This window comes from Rissa tridactyla, chromosome 13 (assembly GCF_028500815.1).
Source record: "Rissa tridactyla isolate bRisTri1 chromosome 13, bRisTri1.patW.cur.20221130, whole genome shotgun sequence".
Classification (NCBI taxonomy): domain Eukaryota; kingdom Metazoa; phylum Chordata; class Aves; order Charadriiformes; family Laridae; genus Rissa; species Rissa tridactyla.
Window position 1 is genome coordinate 8,533,081 of NC_071478.1, and position 21,452 is coordinate 8,554,532.

General features: G+C 39.8%; 1 protein-coding gene across 2 annotated transcripts in view; it reads left to right on the forward strand.

The window, feature by feature from the left end:
* The window catches only part of ADGRD1 (adhesion G protein-coupled receptor D1), a 170,326-nt gene that overhangs the window by 135,193 nt on the left and 13,681 nt on the right, over nt 1-21,452 (forward strand). For both annotated transcript variants that reach the window (XM_054219356.1, XM_054219357.1), the window contains one exon: nt 6,123-6,214. In XM_054219356.1, the coding sequence (XP_054075331.1) occupies nt 6,123-6,214 (92 nt within the window). The remainder of the gene's footprint in view (nt 1-6,122; nt 6,215-21,452) is intronic.

The following is a 21,452-nucleotide window of genomic DNA, read 5'->3' on the forward strand; positions in this document are numbered from 1 at the left end:
AGATTGATGTGGCAGAAATCGTCTCATGTTAGCATTTTAATCAAATTATTAATGACAACACTGTAAAGTCCCTGTGCAGGAAGGGCAGAATTTCTTTTACCTAAGTGAAAGCATAAACATATAAATAAGAAATGTTGGTCACTGGGTTAGAGCTGGCGAAACAGCTCCGGACTTTGTTCCAACAGACTTAATTTCTTGTTGGCCTGTACCTTGGAGCTTCTGTATGTGCATTTATATTAAAAGATATGTAGATATTGATGATTGGAGAGCAATTAAAATAATAAACTAATATTCAAATGTCTCCTTCTCACATTAGCACTTTCTCGCTGGCCATTGTTCAGCAGCAAAGGAGGAAATGAGATGCAACCAGTAAAATCAAATCTTTCCCAGCTGCTGTCCAAAGATGTTATTAATCAAAACATGCCAGATAGTGAAGCGCTCACTCACCTGAGCGAGCACAGCCTTCAACAATTTGCATGCGTAGCTGCTTGCCAATGAAAGTACAGTTTTAACTGTCTGGCTCTCACTTATGATATATAATATTTGTGCAGCTCAAGTTATATTCTTGTAGGGATAAAAATATTTTGAGAAAGAGAAAAAATGAGCTCACAAGGTTGATCCACGTAGAGCAATTTGTTAAATAGTCTAAACCCAGCTCTGCCCAAAATAGCAGCAAGCTAGCTGATAAATTATTCTCTCTGGGCATTGAATATGCTAGCTGAAAAATGTGCTAGTGCCTATAGGGAAATAACAAGGCTAAACACTATTTTGTGTGTGCATGCGTGCCTGTGCTCTTTAAATAACAAATTAGCCACTAGTTGCATGAACTAGTGTTTAGCCCTGAAAATACATCTCAAAAAGCAGTTTTTGACTACTTCCATCCACAGTTTCTCTCTGCCAAGGAAAAGGATTGTGCTGTGAAGAAGGCAGAGGGACTGCTCTTTTCAACTCCCACTCCCTAGAGACGAGGCAGACACAGTCTGCTTTTGTCCTGCCACAGCCTCGCAGGCAATATCGGCATCACGGAGCCTTAAAAAAGAATGATGTGGTGGGAGTGTGACTGGGAAAAAATACTCACACATACTTTTCTAGGGAGTAATTCACAGAACCTCCCAGCCCTATTTGGGTTCCCATACCCAAACTGCTCTTTTCTTGGGGTTTGAGTCAAAGGATGCGTAGGTATTTTGGCTTCTACCTGCATCTTAAAGTTTCACGATCACTCTCCCCACCCCTCAAACCACAACACCCAAGCCTCTATAGCATCCTCTTAAATCAGCTTTGCAAAAAAAAATATGTTGCAATTAATTTGAAAACCAAAACTCAGCCAAAGCGGGCCTGGGACATGTCTTCAAAGTAAAGAAACTTGACAAAGCACCTGAATTTTTGGAACAAGACATTAAACTTTTGGCAGAAGGCTTTGTTTGTTATCAACCATCTGCTGCCTTGGTGTGTTTCCATAGATATGGCAGAATTAAGGAAATTCTGTGGAAAGCATCTGTGTACACAGAGCAGTGGGTGTGCTGCAGACACTGAGCAATACGTTGGGGGGGAGATGCTGGGCTGTAGTGGCAAGTCCTTTCTATTCTCCCTGCAAGTAGTTATTCTCCCAGTGATTTTTCACAAGTCTTTGAGATAAACAACATTTTTATGGAGCTAAATGATTTTCATTGGCATATTGCTAGCAGTTCTGTGCTGTGGGGACATCAGCTTTGTAACCAGCGTCTTCAGATGGTACTCTGTGGAACTTGGGTCCCAGGCTGAGATTGCCATCACTGTCTTCACTTGGTACTTGCTTATGAATATTCAATGTATAAAAAAAAATATTCTTTCCCTTATACCTGCTGATCATGCATGATTTAGTTCTGATGCCTGATGGTATTTATTCGTACCTTTATGTACCAGTGCAGAATTAGCATCATTTTCGTATGTTGAATAGTATCTTACTCTGCAGGTAGGCCTGCTGATTGAAAAGTGACAATTTGTGTCCCTTATTAGACATCACTCATCATGGGAAAAGGTGACAGAATTGGACCCATAGTGTTTAAAGGCCCTGAAACAGCAGGATTCCTCAGAGTCATTGAGACCAAGTACGTACTTACGCGCTGTGGTGGATTAGAGCACAAATGAACAGACCACAGCTGCTCAGCTTCTCATTTTTTCTTATTAGCACTCAGTTGTGAGCACTTTTACTGTTTTAAAATTAAATTCCTTCATTATTTTAAAATTAAATTTCTTCTTAGTTAACAAACAGGAAAGCATGCAACATTTTTTCAAACAAGGGGACAGACTGTAAGAAATTAAAAATTAAGGATATTATTAGGAAAGAGTAGAAGTCAGGGATCTGTTACACCTTTTATTTATTATTTCTTTTGTTGTTTGTTGTGCATTTCCTTTGTAACCTCTCAGTTTTGCTCTGATATTCAGCTCTGACTGGTGTGATACTGCATGCATTAGCATGAAGTCATGTACACAGAAGTCTAAAATAACTCAGTTCAGTCCATTCCAAGTGCAGTTGCTCTGGGATAGCTAAGGGTGGAATCAGGCTTTCCAAAATCATTCTCCTGGATTTCAACATCGATCTAATTTAATCAACTAGCTGTCTTTGGAAATGCATAACGCCCAGTAATGATTTTTGATGTGACCCAGCAATGGGCTGCAACTGTAACCGCGCACAGCCTTGGTGTGCTCCCGATGGTGTCATGCTAAGGACCAAATTAACCCCCACCGTGAGAGCGTACGGTAAACCTCAGATTGGAAGAGTCAGTTATAACTCCCTGTACCATTGCCTGAAACTGAAGTGGAGCCTAAAATAGTTTGTGGTTTTAGAGGAAAGCTGGTCAATGGATTTAATTAAAGCAATATGTTTTATACATTTATTTTTTTTTTAGTTCCTCTGTGCTGCCAAGCCTTTTCTTGGCTAGGATGTAACACACCACATCAGAGGGTTTTACACATGGGATTTCTGCACTGCACTAGAGAAGAAACAAAAATCTCATGAGACTTGCAGGAAGTCTAGGTGAAACCTCTGCAAAAAAACCCGAGGGAAAGAATTTGTCTCACTGTATCTGGTCTGACAAATTTTTGATGAGATAAGATATTGAAAGAGGTACTTTTTACTCATTTAACACTCTTCCTGATCTGACAATTTTTAGTCAGATGAAGTTGTCACTGGAGTGAGCCAGAGCTCCCTGATGTCATTGGGATCTTTCCATGGGCTCTGGTGGGCTTTGGATCAAGCCTACAATAATAGGAACTGGCAGCTCCTGCTGATTTCGCAGAGACTTTCGAGTGCCTGGGGTTGGACAAGCTGCCTTGAAAGGAGTCCTGTGAGTGAGGAAACAAGCGCTAATATTATTAGCTATATTTCCTTGAAAAGTAGAGTGTGGCCAGTACCTGCGAGCAAAAATATCCTGTGTAATTTTTAGGCAAAATAACTGCAACTGTCAGACAATCGGGCCTATAGTTCCTAAATGTTTATTTTCCTAGTTTGAACATTCTGATGTAGGTTAAAGCATAATGAGTGTTTCATCAACTAAGCATTCTCCTGTTGAGATCATTGGCAAAGTATTTACATCAGAAGCCAGAAAAAATCACTGGAGGAACAATTCAGCGGCTGTATTTTGGTTTCCCGTCATAAGGGCAATGGAAATACCTCCACACTTTACTTACTGAAATATTAGCAAAGGAAGACAATTGTAACTAATCTGTTTGTTTAGGCTGTATGAGATTAGTCTAATTTCTCAAAATACCAAAGCACAATTTTTCAAGCGGTTCAGGAAATTTAAATACAGAACTTTGGGACTTGAGTGTAATGGTTCATTGCTAATTTTACAAGTACCTTGCTTTTCATCAGCAGTGAGATCACAGTGTTTCCTTCTCATCTTTTAAACATACTACTAATGCACAAGGTATAGTCACACTGACTGCGCAGGAGGAGAAGCTCAAGGCCTTTTAAAATTTCTACTTTAGACCATGCAAAATACCTAGGAAATTAATTTCCAATTTAATTTCTTTTATATAAAGAAATAAAAATTCAGCTAGAAATGTTGAGCAGTTTGTGTTTTAGAAAGCCGTCTAAATTTTCTCCTTTGAGATTATCTTGCTTGTGCTGTCTTCGTGACCAGATCTTAGGGTTCATATCCAGTTTGAGTGAGAGTTTGCAAGATTCTGAGTATTCAGTTGTTGGTGGTTATCATTCATAATTTTCACTGACCTTTGTAAGATGTAGGAAATTCAGAATTTGAAGAATAAGGTTGGGGTTTTTTTATGTAATTATTTTAGGGGGAGTGTTTGAATATACAATATTTAGACATATTTTTAAAAATGCTATGCAGAAAGCAAAAATCTAGGAGTCTCTAAAAGAATGAGGAATGGAAGAACGCATTAGGGTTAAGGGCTCGTGAGGCTGGCAGCAGTGTGCTGTTGTCTGCAGTCATCAGAGAAAGGGATCATGGAGCAACTCTGCCAGGATGAACTTGAACTGTCAGTGAGACATCCACAAGGAAGCGTCAAAAGGGGAGACTGATGTTTTGGATGCAAGACTAAAAAAGGCTGCTGAAAGATAATGTGTCTGGAAAGAAGTTAAAGGTGCAGAGAGGCATTTTCTGTGCATTCCCATGAAAAGCTGGAGTAATGGTGATGATCATTTGGTGGACATGCAGTGGATAATTGGAGAGTTTGGAGGAGAAAAATAAGAGAAAGTGTAACTTGTTCATGTTCATTGTTTGCTGGTTCAGTCAACATGCGTATTTAGTGTAGAATTGGGTTTCTCAAAAATGCTGGTTAAAACCTCAAATAATTTGTAAGAGATATTTACAAAATATGATTTGGTGGGAATGGGAAAAATGATCCCAAGACCATTGAATTTCACCTCTTACTCATCTCTGTAAAGCTGACTGAACAAGTAGTACACTTGTCATTGAAAAGCAGTCAGGTTCCACAGGACACTCTTTGGATGAGCTAGAAAGCCATGGCAGGAATGAACTATCATAGCTGTGCTCCTATTTACAACAGGTGATGATCTGCCCTTAGAAATCTAAAATCAGAAGAGCGGTCAGAAGATTTAAAAAATACCAAGGAAATTATTATCATCAAACAAACATTTTTTAATTCACCCTCTCATCCTCAGAATTAGAATATTTATGTTGAAACAGAGTATGATTATTGAGTTTTAACTGAGGAACGGCACTATTTTGAAGTCTTCTCTTTCTTTTTGTTCTATAGTTCAGGATAGTTTTGTTCTACCCTTGTTCTTAACTTGATGCTAAATATCAGCTTTGTAGCTGATGTGTAACTTTGGACAGGAAAGGGGAAATACATCTTTCACCTTCACATTCTCTCTTCTTTTGTTCTCTTTAAACCCAAGGTCTTTGCACAGCAAGGCGGTCTTTGCCACATTTCCTTTAAGTGGTAAAGATTTCCTTCTTTCTTCACCTGTGACTCCAGAGCAAACTCTCTTTTGTTAGATATTTTCAGTGTTAGTCTTTTCAAGATTTCCTACTTTTCTGGGAGTTCGTGTCATTTTATTGATGTTTCTGCTGGGCCTGACATAAAAAAGAGCCACGCTTTTGAAGAGCAGAGTTCAGGTTTAACATATTTTCCTCATTGCTGTTTTAAAATAATCTTGTGCTTAAATTGCAAGCAGACCGTGGTAGGAAAGAGGAATTGTACACTGTGCAGTCTAGCGAGAAAGGTGCTTTCTGAAGTCCGTGCACAGGCAAGCACAAAAACGAAGAGCATGCAGACACATGCCCCTGTTCACTGAAGTTTTTGTCTAATTTGTCAGCTGGCAGTGGATTATTAGGGTATTTATTTGTACAGTGGGGATCCTGAGCGCTCCTTTAGCTGTGAAGCAATGTATCAATGCAGATTTATCCTAAACAAGCAAAGGCTGTTCCTTATAGAAAGAGAGCAAAGGGAGAACGACCCACTGTGGGGAGAGCAAAATCCACTGACACGGGTCAAACTATACTAGTCCAAAATTGGAAACCTCTTATGACAAATAAATACAACATGCAAAGTTCCTCTTTTCTGTTGTATTTTTACTATACGCTCCTAGGGCCGTTTGCACCTCTGACGCAGTCAGTACTTGTTCTCTTGACCAAGTCTCATTCCTTCTTCAGGTCAATATTGGTATTCTCGTTGCTGTCACAAGAGTTATCTCAAGAATCAGTGCAGACAACTATAAGGTCCATGGAGATGCCAATGCCTTCAAGTAAGTTTTTGTCATTCAAACTATATTATCACAAGTTAATAATCTCACACTGGCAATGTTATATCATATCGTAGAGACGTGTATCATGGACTTCTCCCAGAACACTGCTGTCATTCCTCTCTAGTAAAAAGCAAATAATGGTAAAGGTAGCATATCATTCTCTTGAACGTAGCCGGGTAACCTATATTTTATGAAAAGCTGAATGCTACACAGGATGAAACCTAATGTTCAGCGTGAACTAAAGTGTTTTCCTGCTTATTACGGTTTCCAGAATTTGCTGATTCGTGATTTTCCCTTTTATTAATGGAGACTTTCCTCTTCCTGTTATATTCAAAGATAAATCTCACAGAGCATCATTAATCTGTACTGGGGTATTGCAACTATTCTGCTCCTTCAGAGGATAAACCTTGAGGATAAGCCCCAGTTCAGCATAATATTTAGGCATATGCTTATATTTAAGACTTGTTTGATACTGCAAAATACACAGACTTATGCTGGAATTAAATGTGTGAGTGTCACACATTTAAATTCAAGCGTGTCGTTATATTAAGGTGCCTTGATCCCCTTGGGATGGTGGCCGCTCTGGGAGTGCATCGTCTTTAAAATACTGCACTAGCAAGGGTAGAGGGGAAATGTAAGGTAGACACACGGCTACATCTGAATACACAAGGACAAATTCTGATTTCTCAAATCTATAGGATCACCTATGAGTAGCTAAGAAGATAATTTAATATACTGGAAGTAAGATGCTGAATATTCCATTTTGTGTTTTTTATCTCCTAAAGATGCTTTAATCGAAATATAAAAAGGACACTGTATATAACTCAAGGAATACGTAACTTAGGTAGAAGAAAAATGTGATGATGGTTTGTGTTTAATGTTTCTGAGCCACAGGCTATTGTATGATAAGGATTTGGTGCCACTGCTCTGAAATGGTATCATAAAGAATAATTTTTATGCTTGGATTACTTATGTAATTTAAAAAATGGCATTAAGTTTTAAATACTGGTGACAGTTACCTAATTGAAGTTAGTTTAGTTCTTGTATACTTATCCAACAGGAAAAAAAAACAGTAAATAAGTCTACACAAAAATCTATAAGATAATTACATTGTAGTGAAATTAAAAGACTGGGAATTAAAATGACTGTTTCAGGTTTGGCTGAGTCCCTGTGACCTTCAGAAATACAGGGGAAATATAGAAATGTCAATGCCAATTTGTATAAACTATTAGAATTATGAAGACAAAGGAACAACCTCCGTAAATAGAAGAGGAGCTTCACAGATTGCTCTGTGTACTTAGATAGTTCCTTACTTGTATCACAAAGAATTGATTCAATACACACTGTACCCCGCACACTAATATATATTAATTTTTTAAAAGAAAACTATGTGTGTGTACATAAGTAAAACAATTTATGAATGGTTGGTCTAGGAATAAGACTAAATGCATTTAATCAGGAGTATATGTTCTTAGTTCAAATATTATCAGCTGTAGGTTTGGAATGGTGGAGCTCTGTAATGAAAATGTGACTTCTCCAGACACCCTGGCTAAGAGATGCTCCTTGCGCCAAGTAATTTTTAAAACACAGTTTTAGGATTTGACCTAACAAAAGTGATGGTGGTGGAGAAAAATTATTATCAGTGGGAAGACATATCTGGAAGCATTCAATCATTGAACTATTGGTTAATCAGAAATATGCTTTGACAGAACAGCTTTCCTTATAGAAATAAATTAATTCAATAAAATATAATTGAAGGTAAACAGAACATACAGAATAACTCATTTTCTGTAGATATCATTACAGAAATGGGTCCAGAATAAATTTGAAATGAGAAAGTCATAAATAGCTGTCCAAATCAGATCTTAGAGAGTATTCAACTCTGATTCAACATAGTGGTGAGGCATGATGAATTAGAGTTTCATCTACAGAGGATGTCATGGAGAAAGTAAGTGGCCTAGCGGAAAAAAGATAAATATAAGGCCTTTCCTACATTGGATTTCATTTTCTTGTCATCAGTCTTCCTTATACAGGTGAGAAGTTTATATGCCTAGTGTGAAATCATTCTGTCTGTGGTACGGTTTTCCCAAAAAGAACAAAACAAAGAAGGGTTCTGTTCTGACAGCTGCATGGGAAATGTTTTTCATAGTGAAAAGAAACACGCCTCCAACCTCTAAAGGATCCTAGGTGTTGATTAGAGGTTGTTAACGCGTGAGAGTGGATAAGCAAGCAAAACGAAATCAGTGGCAGAGAGCACAGAGAGATCAGAAAAACGCAATAAGCTCTGTAGTTTCTGTCGAGTTGCTGCCAGCAAGGGCTACAGGGTAGTTTTTGAACCAACAAGTTCACTTGGCTTAGGGAGGAATCACTGAAGACTGCAAAAAGCTTTGTGTAATGTGAGCCTTACATAAAAGGCCTGTCAGGCATCCATCTGAATAGTGCCTTTATTTGATATTAGCTATGGGGGAAATTGGAACAAGTTAGAAAAAAAATTATCAAGCACTTAAAAAAAGAGCTGAATTAAAAGGTCAGAATGTGATTTTGATGAGACAAGAAAGCACCTTGTCACCATGCTGCAGTTGTCTGCTGCAGTGAAGTGCTACATAAGGCAGAAGTAGTTTTTTGAGGGCTATGTTCATGGTTTTAGAAAGCCAAAGACAGACAACGAGAACTGCAGTACAAGGAGCTGTGCAGGGGAAGCCTGCTCAATCCAATAAACTTGAGAGGGAAAAAACCATAGATTTCAGTGCTGTCTTTTCAAGCTGGAATGAAATTTAAGTGGAAAGCACAATGAGAAACAGTAAGTTGCTGTCTGCAACAATTTGGATGATAGTACTTAAACAGCAGGGTTTCGAAGTTTACAAGTGATAATGAACTGAAAGGCATAGCAAAACTGGCTGGAGAATAACAGAAGTGCCTGTGGCAGACGCGCGAGGGAGGAGCCAGTGCCAGCTTGCCTTTCCTTGGTAACTCTGGCCAATATTCCTACCTGCCTTGAAGCACTGGACTACGAGACCTCACACTGGCAGCTGCTGTTGCGTTCAAATACGAATGGCCGCTGTAGTCTGAAAATCCCAGTTTACAGGTTTTACAGAACAGGCTCGTCGTCAGGCTCGCCTCTTGCCAGGCTTTGCTGCCAAAGGAAAAGTTTAATTGCACCGACAAGGACTGGCTTCCGTTTCTGCTGGCAGCCTGGATGGGAGAGCACCTGCCCTGGATTCATCTCCCCTGGATTTAGATCTCAGTAAAGCAAACACCTCCACCTGGACTCCTGAATAATGGAGAAATGGGTGTTTCTACCATGCAGTTGATCTCATCTGTTAAGAGTCCATCTCACTTGCCTTTGCCCCATCCCTGGAGGTGTTCAAGGCCAGGCTGGATGGGGCTTTGAGCAACGTGGTCTAGCAGGAGGTGTCCCTGCCCAGGGCAGGGGGTTGGAATGAGATGATCTTTAAGGTCCCTTCCAACTCTAACCATTCTGTGATTCTGTGAAAAGTTCTGATTTCTCCCCAGATACTATGAGGGTAGCTTAGACTGCATAGCTCGTACTCAGATACCATCTCTGTGCACATCTCAAGCCAGGTGTGATAACTCACACCTCTGAGGCCATCGACCCATAACAGAGTAGAGATTACCTTAGGAAATTGTCATAACAAAGATGCAGTTATGAGTCATGATGGTATCAGTTAGAAAGGATATTTATTGTTAGAGAAATGCTAGTACTGGAGAGCATTTAGTTTCCCTAAAGATTAAGTTACTTGGCAACGCAAGTGGATATTACCAACAAGACTTGTTTCTCTTGGCAACAGACAGCAATAAACTGATGTAATTATTTAGAGTAATTGTTCCTGATTTTCCATATGGCAACAGGTCCTCTCAAATGTGACTGCAGAGTATGCACTGGGGTGAGCCAGTGCCCTGCTCTGAAGGCAGCGTCCATCAAACTTCATGTTTAAAAGCCAAAACAGAAAAGAAAGTTGTGAACAAAATTCCTTTTTTATCATAAAATTAATTTATTTTTCGTCTTCCCCATTCACATTTCACTCAGAATAAAGTGCAGTACATTATGGGCTGATTGACCTCTGCAGGTTCAGATGTTGCTTGTCACAGTGGAGATATCAGACAGCATCTCACTGAACATTTTACCCTGGTTTCAGAGACACTGATGTGGACATGTGGTTTTGTTTGTTTGTTTAAAGTAAATAATAATAGCACCCCCAAAATAAAATACATCATAAATTGAAGGAGCAGCATAAAAAGTAAGTTTATATGATACATAAACTGCAAAATAACCAATAATTGAAGGCAAAATTAATATAATTAATTAATTAGTGTATGATCAGAGATGCTGATTGTGCATAGTAGACTCCTGTGACAGTCTGAGCAGTACGTATTTGGTTGTTGTACACATTTTTGTATGTGTGTGGAAATAGTCACTTTTTTAGCATCTGAAACTTTTAATTCTGCAAGAGCAGTTTACTGGTAAGAGCTGAGCAAAAAAATATTATCAGCTCCTATTTATTACTTGAATTTACTTAACATGCTTTTTGTATTGATTTTTGATGCATATCAAACACATGTATAAAATATGAGCTGTTTCACTTAGTTGTGGTTCATTATATTTGAACCTTTTAGTAGATGATTACTTATTGACTCTCAGCAAAATAATTTTGTGTAATAATTCAGATGTTGCTTTCTGAGAATGTTTTGTATCCAGGGAACAGATTTTCCACCAAAAAGTTAATTTGAATGGTTTAGTTTATAGACTGCTGAATCAAATACCTTGAAACATTTAAATGCATACATACATTTGTTTGCATTATCCATTCTTCTTGACTGGGCCCTCTTTTAGGGAAATAATTAATCATATGTTTGAGTTTAAGCATGTGAGTAGTCTCTCTAAGCTTAATGCAATTAAAGCAGATTAGTTAATGGAATTACTCGCGTGCTTGAAAAGGCACATGATTGCATTTCTGACTTATGGACCATTTGAACTCTCCTTGTTACTTATTTCTGCTGCATGTAAAGTCTTAATTCCACTCGGTGCATTCAATAACTCTTATTAGGACCTAAATATCTTTTTTCTTGCTGCTCTAACCCTTCAAAATCTCGTTGCTGTGTTTACTTGGGAAGTTACTTCTCTGTTGCAGTGAGAAAAGATACCTAATGTGACGGCGTTTTAGAAATGTGCACATTTCATTACCCGTGGGGAGAACTCTTCCCTGATTAAGTCTTATCACAGATAGTCGTTTGATTACGCGAGTTACCTGGCTCTGGGTTCACAAGGGTTAAAGTATGATACAATTTTCAAAGATCTTAGTTTTGCACTAAGAGTAATACTAATAGCAGCAGAGGAAGAAATGCAAAGCATGTCTCTGTTGCAGGAATAGTAGTTTTAGTCTAAAAACTTTATAAAAAGATACCGTGCTTAGCCATACTGCAGCACCTCCCCAGCTAGTGCACTTTTGTATCGTATTGTCCAGGAGAGACAGTTTCATTAACTTTTCTTGAATAAATTGCCAAGTCCGATTCTTACTGAATACTTTCTCACTGCTTGCTCTGAAATGGTCCAATGAGTTGGAAAAATCTCTTTTTTATAAAGTGTACACTTTAGAAGCTGGTGGACCAGAAGTGATAGCTATCGTAATCATCCACGGATAATGCAATTACGCAAAATCAGAAATATTTCTGAGCTTTTTATCCCATTCTTTCTTTCATTTTACTCATTTCCTTCATCCCTCAAAGCTTGATCTTCACTCAGTAAAATAATAAAACAGCCTCTTAGTGCTCTATTGAGTGAAGGAAAAACATTTTTTTTGTTTAGTTAAATTAATGAGTGAAAATTGGAACGAACGGCAGTAGCTGCAGTGTATGGGAGTAAAGCAGGGCTTCAAGGAAAGCTCAGCAGGGCAAGCAAGTCATGTAAGCTGTTGTGTTAGGTTGTTCCGCATTTTTTTAATGTAGCATAAACACCTTTGGAATGGAACTGAAAACAGGGGTATGTAGGTTAATGCAAATCCATGCCTTACTTTGGTTATTTGAAGAAAAAATAAGCTGTACAGAAAGATTTTCCCTTTGACAGATACAAATACAAGAGGGTTGTCCTCCAACAGCTCATGATGCTGCAGACATCTGTATGGTTTAACCGTGTAATTGACTGTTCCAAAGCACTTTGCAAAGCCATCTATTATATCCCTGCAGCACACTGAATGCACTGTGGCAAATTGCTCATCCGTTTAATCAATGATCCATTCCATGCCATGACTCTGCATCAGTATTTTACTTTGTTTATAAACATGCCGCCTGCCTTTCAGCCCAGTCACCTTTTGTCTCGGATACCAGTCCTCCGCGTTAGTGCCGACAGCTTTGGTGCTTTTGACATTAGGCGTTATTCTGCAAGATACTGTGTATTTGTTGCACTTTGTTCTTGCGATTCCGTTGCGGTTTGCTGTCCTTTGATGTCCAAAGACTTGTCCTTCTAGGGGTTATTTGCAGCTGTTCATTTTCACAAACATAATTGTCAATCACGGCACCTACTCGAAGCTCTCATGAGAGCTCTCCTGCCAAAGGAGGTACCGTAGTCTCGCACCATAACTAAATTCTAACGCTTTGTGATACCATTAGAGAATTTCTATTTTTTTTTTTTCCCCCCTTCCACAAGGGGTGAGGAGCAAGTTACAATCTGCAGTCAAACTCTTCTGAAAGTCCATGCGGATTCAAGATCCATAGCACTAGAAAATCCTTCCTGTGGGTTGCTGGGTGGCAGACGCTGCAGATGCAACCCTCAGAGTCACCGAGCCCCTGCTTTTGTGTGTTCTGCTGAAAAAGGGAAGAGCTTTTCCCATTTGCTGAAGGAGAGGCATCAGTAAGAAAGAGCAGTCTGGCAAGTCAAATCTGCTTTCAGCAGTTTCTTTTATTGACTATTTCTAATTGTGTGTAAGGAATCATGTTCACTGAACACAGCTTCAAACAGCATGAGCAATGTACCTCATGGAAACTCTTGGAAGGAGGAGAGTGACTGGCAATAAAGGAAACAATTAAAATGAAAGTATTAAGCACTGACAATTAGTGAGCTGAAGTGCTACTGCCAATGATAATGTCTTCAACATAATTAAATTTTTGGCCCATTGAATATGACAAATACAAATGCAGTTTGGGTATCTCCTTATTAGACTCAGGGTTTTAGACTAAGAATACATGGGTTTGAATGTTGCCAATGAGAGTATTAATGAGGAAGTGCTAATCTTTTAGGAACCATAATGACAGTAATGGTAGTGCTTTCTTTACAGCAGATGCTGAGAGTCATAGCACTGGAGAGAGGTTCCAGGCCATGTTGTGATGGTTCAGGCGCATTTCAGGCATATTTTGGGAGGAGTAATAAAAGCTTAAAAGTATGTAAAGCATAGCTGCAGAGAGGAGCTTACTCTGCGAGACCACAGGAAAAGGGACAAATATCTATAGGCTTAAACTGATGAAAAAAATCAAATATCTTTAAGCTTACAGTAGTGGGAGGGGAATGTCAAAGCAATGGAGTTGATCACCTGAGGAGCTGCTAAGATTCTGCCTGAACAGCTTTCAGAAATGTTACACAAATGTCTCTCAGGGCTAATTCTGGTGCCTGTCTCCTGGCTGAGCTGGACAAGATGACATTGTGAGTCCATCCACAGCTTATTTTTTTGTTAATTGTCTCCTTCTGAGCCAAAATTGTCCTTTGTGGGAATTGTTTTCTGTTTGTTGTTTCTCCTTAAACAAGATTTACTGTTCCAGGGTGATCAGGGCCTGTTGATTGTGGACTCCAAAGAGCAAGCAGCTCTGACACTCGTGTGCCTATTTCTTTCTTGTATGAGGAAGGGCAGTAAGACACAACGTATAGGTACAAAATATACTAGGAAAACTTGATATTTAAGAGATGCTGGATTTTCTGAGTAGGAAGATCTAATACTTTTCATTAGAGGTGCTTAGTAAAGTTTATTTTCATATCTGAATGTCAGGATAGAATGAGGTTTATTAAAACTTGGTTATTAAATTCCTGTGATGAAACGTTGCACTTAGCACTAAGAATCAGTAATGGAAGGGAAGGGTATGAGAGAAGGGGCTGTATCAAGTCACCCTTCAGCTATTTCTCATCTTCAGGGTCTAGGAGCCGATGCTGTGCTTATTGATCTACGGTTGAATCGATTTCTTGATTCCACCCTAACAGTCCCTGATAGACGCTCAGAGCAGTTGCTGCAGGTGAAAGCTGTTCTCTGCAGGAGCTTGAGGGTGCACTGTGTTGAGATGGGGCTTCCTTAAGTCAAGTTGGGATTTATACGGCATTAATGAGAACAAAACTCTCTGCCTAAGGTCGGATCATTCCTGACCACTCTTTTGCAGTATACAAGGTGCCAGCATACAGAGGAGTTGGGTCAAAGAGGTTGTTAGCGATATGATATTGTGACATATGGGAACAATGCAGGTGTGGTGTTGCCCCCACCTCCACCAAAGCTGTCTAAAGAATAGCATGTTGTCTTTACTTTAGAGTGATAACAAGAGAAAGTTTCAGCTTTTGTAAATCTCCAGCAAAAAAGAGCTTTAAAGTTCATGTCCTTTCCTTTTAAAAATTCCCTAATTGTTTTTAGGTTTCAATCATTTAATATCTACTTTTAAGCCATGAAAATACCGGTAGGAGGAGGACAGTGTTATGAGTCATAGCTTTATGCCTGGTACCACAGTAACAATTAAATGCTGGTCGTTCATCATGAAATGGTACAATTCACTGTGAACAGCAATAACTTCAAGAGTTTGCTTGAACTGCTGTATTTACATCCTTGGTCCAATTTATAATCGTAGAAGTCTATGTCAGCTTTATGCAGGACAATAAGACAAATATTATAGTTATGCCATCACATAAAGTAAATGCTTATTTAAACATGCACCTTGTGCAGAGCTCTAGGCGACCTTGTAAATCACTGCCCAGTCTGACACGGCTCTTAGCTAAGTGTGATTTACATATTTTCCCGACAATGCTCTCTCAAAATAAAATTAAATAAATGAAAAATATGAGTAATTACAATAAAGAAAAGGTCCTATTTTAGAATCATAAGTCCTTGTAAACTTTTAGGTACTATCTTCAGGTAAGTAATAAAACGCCATTAACTATAGATATGTTACATGTGTTTTGGAAACAAAAATTGGAAATTCTGCCCAGTTCTTTTCAATTGAAAAAAATGTGAGGCAGAAACATATATTTTAGTGAAAGAATCTGAATAAAAAGGATATTAGAAATAATCAAAAAGGCAGTTAGCTCAGATGATAATTGAAAGCATGAGAATGTCAGGAATAGTGAGATTTTTGAAGTGAGGTGCTGTAATCGCCCCATGAAGAGCAAGGTTCTTTATCTCCACTGCATTTATTATCCCCGGTGAGTCTCACGTAGCTTCTCCAGCCACCCTCCCAAGTTATCTGCCTTATTTTAATAAAGATATTAAAAAACTAGGGAACATCCGAATACAGTAACAAAAGAAAGAAACCTTGTGTGTCCTCATGTGAGTAGAGATAGTAATGATTCAGATTACTTGTTCAAATTCAGGTTTCTTGTCCAAAAAAGTAAGCAGCAATAAGACAGACATAAATATGTGTGGAGCCGCATAAAGGAGCTTGTCATGAGCTATTGTCTGAGCCCACTGTACACAAGAGAATCAGCAAATCCTCAGCGCAGAAATTAAAACAAAATAGATGACCACAGAATCTATTTTTCGTTTTCATACCGTATATGGAACTGCAACCATACCCAATACTGCAGTTTGTTACTAAAGCGAAGGGCTTGAGAGGGTTCCAAAAAGCTGAGCGGGCCTCAGACACAAGCGCTGGCCCTGGACAGGTCCCCAGCAGCCCCCACCCCACCAGGCAGCCTCCAAACTGGCCCCTGGAGACCCCATGGGTATCGCAAAGAGGGGCTGAGGGGGGAGAGAGGAGGGGACCAGAGCCTGGCCCGACAGGGCCTGGGTGCTGTAAGGAGGTTAGTAGGGAAGAACACAGGTTTTTCCATATTTTCCATTTGCAAAGCAGGTCCTTGGGAGAAGGCAGGAAACAAACCAGTTAGTAAAACATTTTGATTTTGACAAATTAGAAAATATTTTCTTGGAACTTCTGTGACTGGGCTTTCCTTCAAGTGATACCGCATCGGCTATGACATTAACTTTGATAAACTTGATAAAATCCGTATGTCGCCTGGCTTCTTTAATGCCAGTTTAATAAGAATCAAGTTCCTCACATTACAGCACTGCACAGCTGAATGCCTCTCTGCAGTCTGTGTTATCCTCTGAAGCAGCAGTCACTAGCAGTTTCTAGAAACCAGACAGCAAGGCAGCGTGATTGTAGCTGTACTTCAGCAATTCTTTTTTTCCCCTTATGTACATTTGAGACAGGCGATCAAGCAAGTATACGGCTATTTATTTGCCACTACTGCAGTTAAAGCTCATATGAACCATTACACAGAAAATTACTTTTCTTTCTCAGTTTATACGCCTGACCTTGATAGCTTTGCTGTTCGCTGGCACCGTTGCCATGGAAATGGGAGAACGATCTTTCTGTTGATATCATTGCATAATTAAGGGTCACTGAGAGTGTTTAGGTCAAGAGATCATTTTCAGAGCTCAGCTCCTCAGGGGGTGAATATTATTCCACAGAAATTTTGCGTATGGGCTGATGTGACTGTTACTTTGTCATCCTAAATTAAACTACGGGCCCCACTGACTTCAAGCTAAGAGCCAGAAATATTTGCCAACCTACAGATTTCCAATAAACCCTGTCTCTGACTGTTTTTGCTGGGTGTTCCCAGGCATAAAGAACTACCATGCGATGAAGTTCATTGCCGCTTGTCAGCTGAACAGTGGTAACTGGCTGTGTAATTGCTCCCGACCAGTTTGAATTGTGTGTAGAGCACAATCACTTACACTGGTAAAAGCCTCTGGTGATGGAAATTTGAGTCTCTCCAGGCTGTAGCTAGCTCAGAAGTTTTTTTCCTAATGACTTCTCTTAAAAAGCTTGACGTTTCTACAAGGGCAGTTTAAGAAAGGACAAATAGGAGCCTGTCCTTCTCCAGTGGACAGTGACAACAGTTTCTTTCTTTCCCTCCAAACTTACATACTCAAAGCTTGTCCCATTTTTGACAGGCCACATTTTCACAATTGGTCAGGCCACGACTGGTGATAGATCACCAATCATTTTTGTTGCTTGCTTCCAGTCTTTCTAGAGGACCACACTTTTCTTGAAATCTGATACCCAAACCCCAACGTGATGCTCCAGCTCAGGCACCACCAGCACGGAGCACAAAGTAGGCCCTACTTCATATTTTTAAAATATGTTGTTCCTGGTTTGACATCCCAGAGTGAGGGGGGGAAAAAAAAGTTGTAATGGGGTTACATCACTGGCTGCAGTTTTATAAATCTTAAAAAAACCCCAGTTTTATAAAATGTATTTCGTTATCATTACCATTAATTAAATGAAGCTAGCTCCGTGTTAACACCTAATCATGTGCTTTGGACAACACTTGAGTTATTTAGGGATAAAAAAGCCCCATCCACATTAGCCTTCTTGTTTGGCAAGCCAAAATAGGCGTATGCTGCCATACTGTTCCCATTTCCTTTGCCTTTATTTTTACACAGAAATTTTTGAAAGGTCTGTCTGCCTACAGTTCATGGCTCTCTGAGCAGGTCTACATTTTTGATATACCCTTTCTTTTTCCCTGAATGTCCTTTCTAAGCAAGCTGTGCCCTTTCATATCAGTATTCCACTCATGTGAATTCTTCCCTCAAATCTCCCGTAATGTAAGGAAAAGTGAACACTACGAGGTTTTTTTCATAACATCTGTAATTTGACATTCCCTCTTTATTAGCACTGAGTCTGTCATCTTGGTTTACTGCTGGGAAAACAAAGATTTTCACCGCGTGATATAATAACTATAAAAAAAGATAAAGATGGCTGTAAATAGTGCGATAAGACTGATTTTCAGTATATTGTTTCAAGATGACTTGCAGACGTTTAGCCAATTAAAAATAGTAAGTGTTGGGCTAATGTAGATTCATGCCTCACACTGGCAATATACCTAGGGATAGTCCGTACAGAAAGCTGTCACGAGGTGGAAGAGGTCCTGCATTGGGAGCTTTGAAAATGGATAAAACAATAGAGACTGTAGTGGAAGAAATAATTACGTGCAAATGTTGGAGAAAAGAAGTAGATGACATCTAGACTGGTCCATCTGGCACCTAGAGGCAGGATCTAGCCCTTTGGGACATTTCCATTGCCTTGTCCTTGGAAGAGACAGGTAATGAGTTTTCTGGGAATAAGCTGTCGTAACAAATTCCTTCTCCTGGGCTGAGTCCAACGCAGAGCTAGGAACTAGGTCCCTGTTAGAAGAAGGAGGGAGTCTGAAGGAACATCTGTTTTCACATATGCAGAGCGTCCAGAGCAGCCAAGGCTAGATTATCCTAGTAATATATTGCTCCTATAACTAACTTTATGGTCATATTTGGCAAGTAATTATTTGATATCTCTGTCTGGTCTAGAGACAGAAGTAATACCATAACCTTTTTCAGTCCAGGACTAGCTCATGGCTAACTGTCTATGGATAAAACCAAATCCTTCTGCATAGTTTTTGTTGTCTGGTTGTGAGGAAAAAAATGCTGATCTTTTCTTGGGTGCTTTCTCTGTAAGGTGCAAACTGAAAAAACAAGAGGGCTGTTCCACTTTTGGAAACAAACTGATGCTTAATAACAGCATGCTGTATAAAAAAGACCTAATCCATTAGAATATTGCAATTTATTTCCTTTTTAAACAACAAATTAATCCCTCCATACTTCCCAGTCAATCTGCTTTTGTGAGAGTATTAAAGAAGCCCTGAAGTGGAAGTGGCGTTTTCCCGTTGTCTTTTTCCCCACCTCTTAGTTCTTTTAAAGTAACTCCAGAATCAGCTTTTAAGGAAGAACCAAACACTGCCAGAAATAGGGAAGCGAATGACTTGCATTCACAAAATCTGTAAATCTTCACTATTGTAAGAATTAGGCCTTATTGTTTTCCTTTTTCTTTTAAGTTGCTTTCATTTGCCACATGGTTTTCTGAGAATGTGATTATTTTGGCTTCTGTCCGAGATGATCAGTACCACCTGCTGGGAAATTTGTTCTGTCACCCATTACCGTAGTCTCCCAAAACACTTTTTTAGCAGCCACATTTTTTTTTAACGTGTCACTGCAACAAATAATCAACCCTTTAGTCTACACAGATTTTAAAGAAATGCACCACTGGGGCACGGAGGGCTGGAGCCCCTCTGCCGTGAGGATGGGCTGAGAGAGCTGGGGGGGTTCAGCCTGGAGAAGAGAAGGCTCCGGGGAGACCTTAGAGCCCCTTCCAGGCCCTAAAGGGGCTCCAGGAGAGATGGGGAGGGACTCTGGATCAGGGAGTGTAGAGACAGGGGAACGGTTTTAAACTGAAAGAGGGGAGATTTAGATTAGATATCAGGAAGAAGTTCTTTACTCGGAGGGTGGTGAGACACTGGCCCGGGTTGCCCAAAAAGTTGTGGCTGCCCCATCCCTGGAGGGGTTCAAGGCCAGGCTGGACGGGGCTTGGAGCAACCTGGTCTGGTGGGAGGTGTCCCTGCCCAGGGCAGGGGGGTGGAATGAGATAATCTTCAAGGTCCCTTCCAACCCAAACCATTCTGTGATTCTATGATTGTGAATTTATTATGATTGTACCCAAAAGGGTTGTATCATTACTTGCCTATGATGGTACTCGACAGATCTTAAGTGATCATCTAACTGGAAATATTTATATTGCATGTTCTTTTAGGGGTTGTTATAGGAAAAGAGAAAACATACTCTGTTACACTGGAGCTGTTCCTGAGCTTCAAGTGATGCTCCAATAGAAGCAGAGCATGAAAGGAAGCATAGAGAGACGCAATGTTTTGATGATTAAAGCACAAATATGCAACAAGACCATTCATTAGCAAAGGCTGCCAGTCATCTTTTAAAAATGACGACTCCACTAAGAACAGAGAAGCTTTTGGGTGTCTCGTAGAAATTACACGTACAACTGGGTGTCCTGTAGTACAAAGCCTCTCGGTGCAGGTACTGTATCTCCTCATCCAAACCCAAGCATTAATACTCCTTGGTTGGCTGTGGAACATTCTTCTACTGTGAGAATAAGCTCTTACTGTTTTCTCTGATGACTCAATGGCAAAGTTCAGTGGAAAATTAGCTCTAACCTTAGGGCTTGGGGATCGAGAAGCAGAGAATGCTGTCTCAGCAGCAGTGTCAAAAATGTTGGAGAGAGGAATTTTAGAAAGAGAATGGAAAAATCCCACTGCAAATTCAGTTTCCCTGGGAAAATCATAACCACTGAAAATTCAGCTTGCATTTTAATTCTTTATATTCTTTTAATAGCTTGCATTAAAGACAATGAGAAGTACACGTTTTAGTTAAGTACTTATTACCTTTTTTTAGGAAGTATTTTTTTTTCTTTTGTAGTTTTAGGATCAGGAAGTGACGGAGGTGATATGGGACTTGATCTGTGGGAGGCCTTAGCAAGGCACGGATTCCTAAATCCCTGGTTAGGTGCTGAAGTCAAAAGTCAATGCTGCTAGCCCCTGGAATTGCCTTCTCAGCGTTAAAATTCTTAAGGTACCTCCATGTTTTGGTCACGGTTATTATTTTGTCAGGCTTGATGAGGGTTTGAAGGGAGACTTAGATTTCAGTCCCTGCACCACTAAGTATTTAATATAAAATAAGGAATCTTAATAAAGCAAGGATTAGGTAGGGCTCCTCTCTCAGGGAAGCGCCTCACGACTGATCTGTGGAGTACACCTTCTCCCTCTGACCCAGTGAATATTTAATTATTTAATGTAAGTGGAACAGGTCAATAGGTGAGAATGACCACCAAGCAGGGAGTCAAAATGTTCTTCTGGAAAATAGGGAACTGCGGTGCCTTAGGCAGGAGAGGGGTTTGAGCCCAGACCTCCTATACTCTGGGCAAACACTATTCTACTAACACCAGCTTTAGCTTTTGGGGACACTTATGAGAAGTGCCACTGCTTTGGCAGCACCTGCCTTCTCACAAGGCTCTGTGGCGAGAGCACTGGGTATTGTACACTCAGCGTAACGGAAGAGGAGTAACGCCACCCCCCCTCCCCCCACATGATAAAATTCGGTCTGAATTTACTTGCTGTTGCAGCCTAGATTTTTTTTTTTCATAGCTACAATACTCTTGA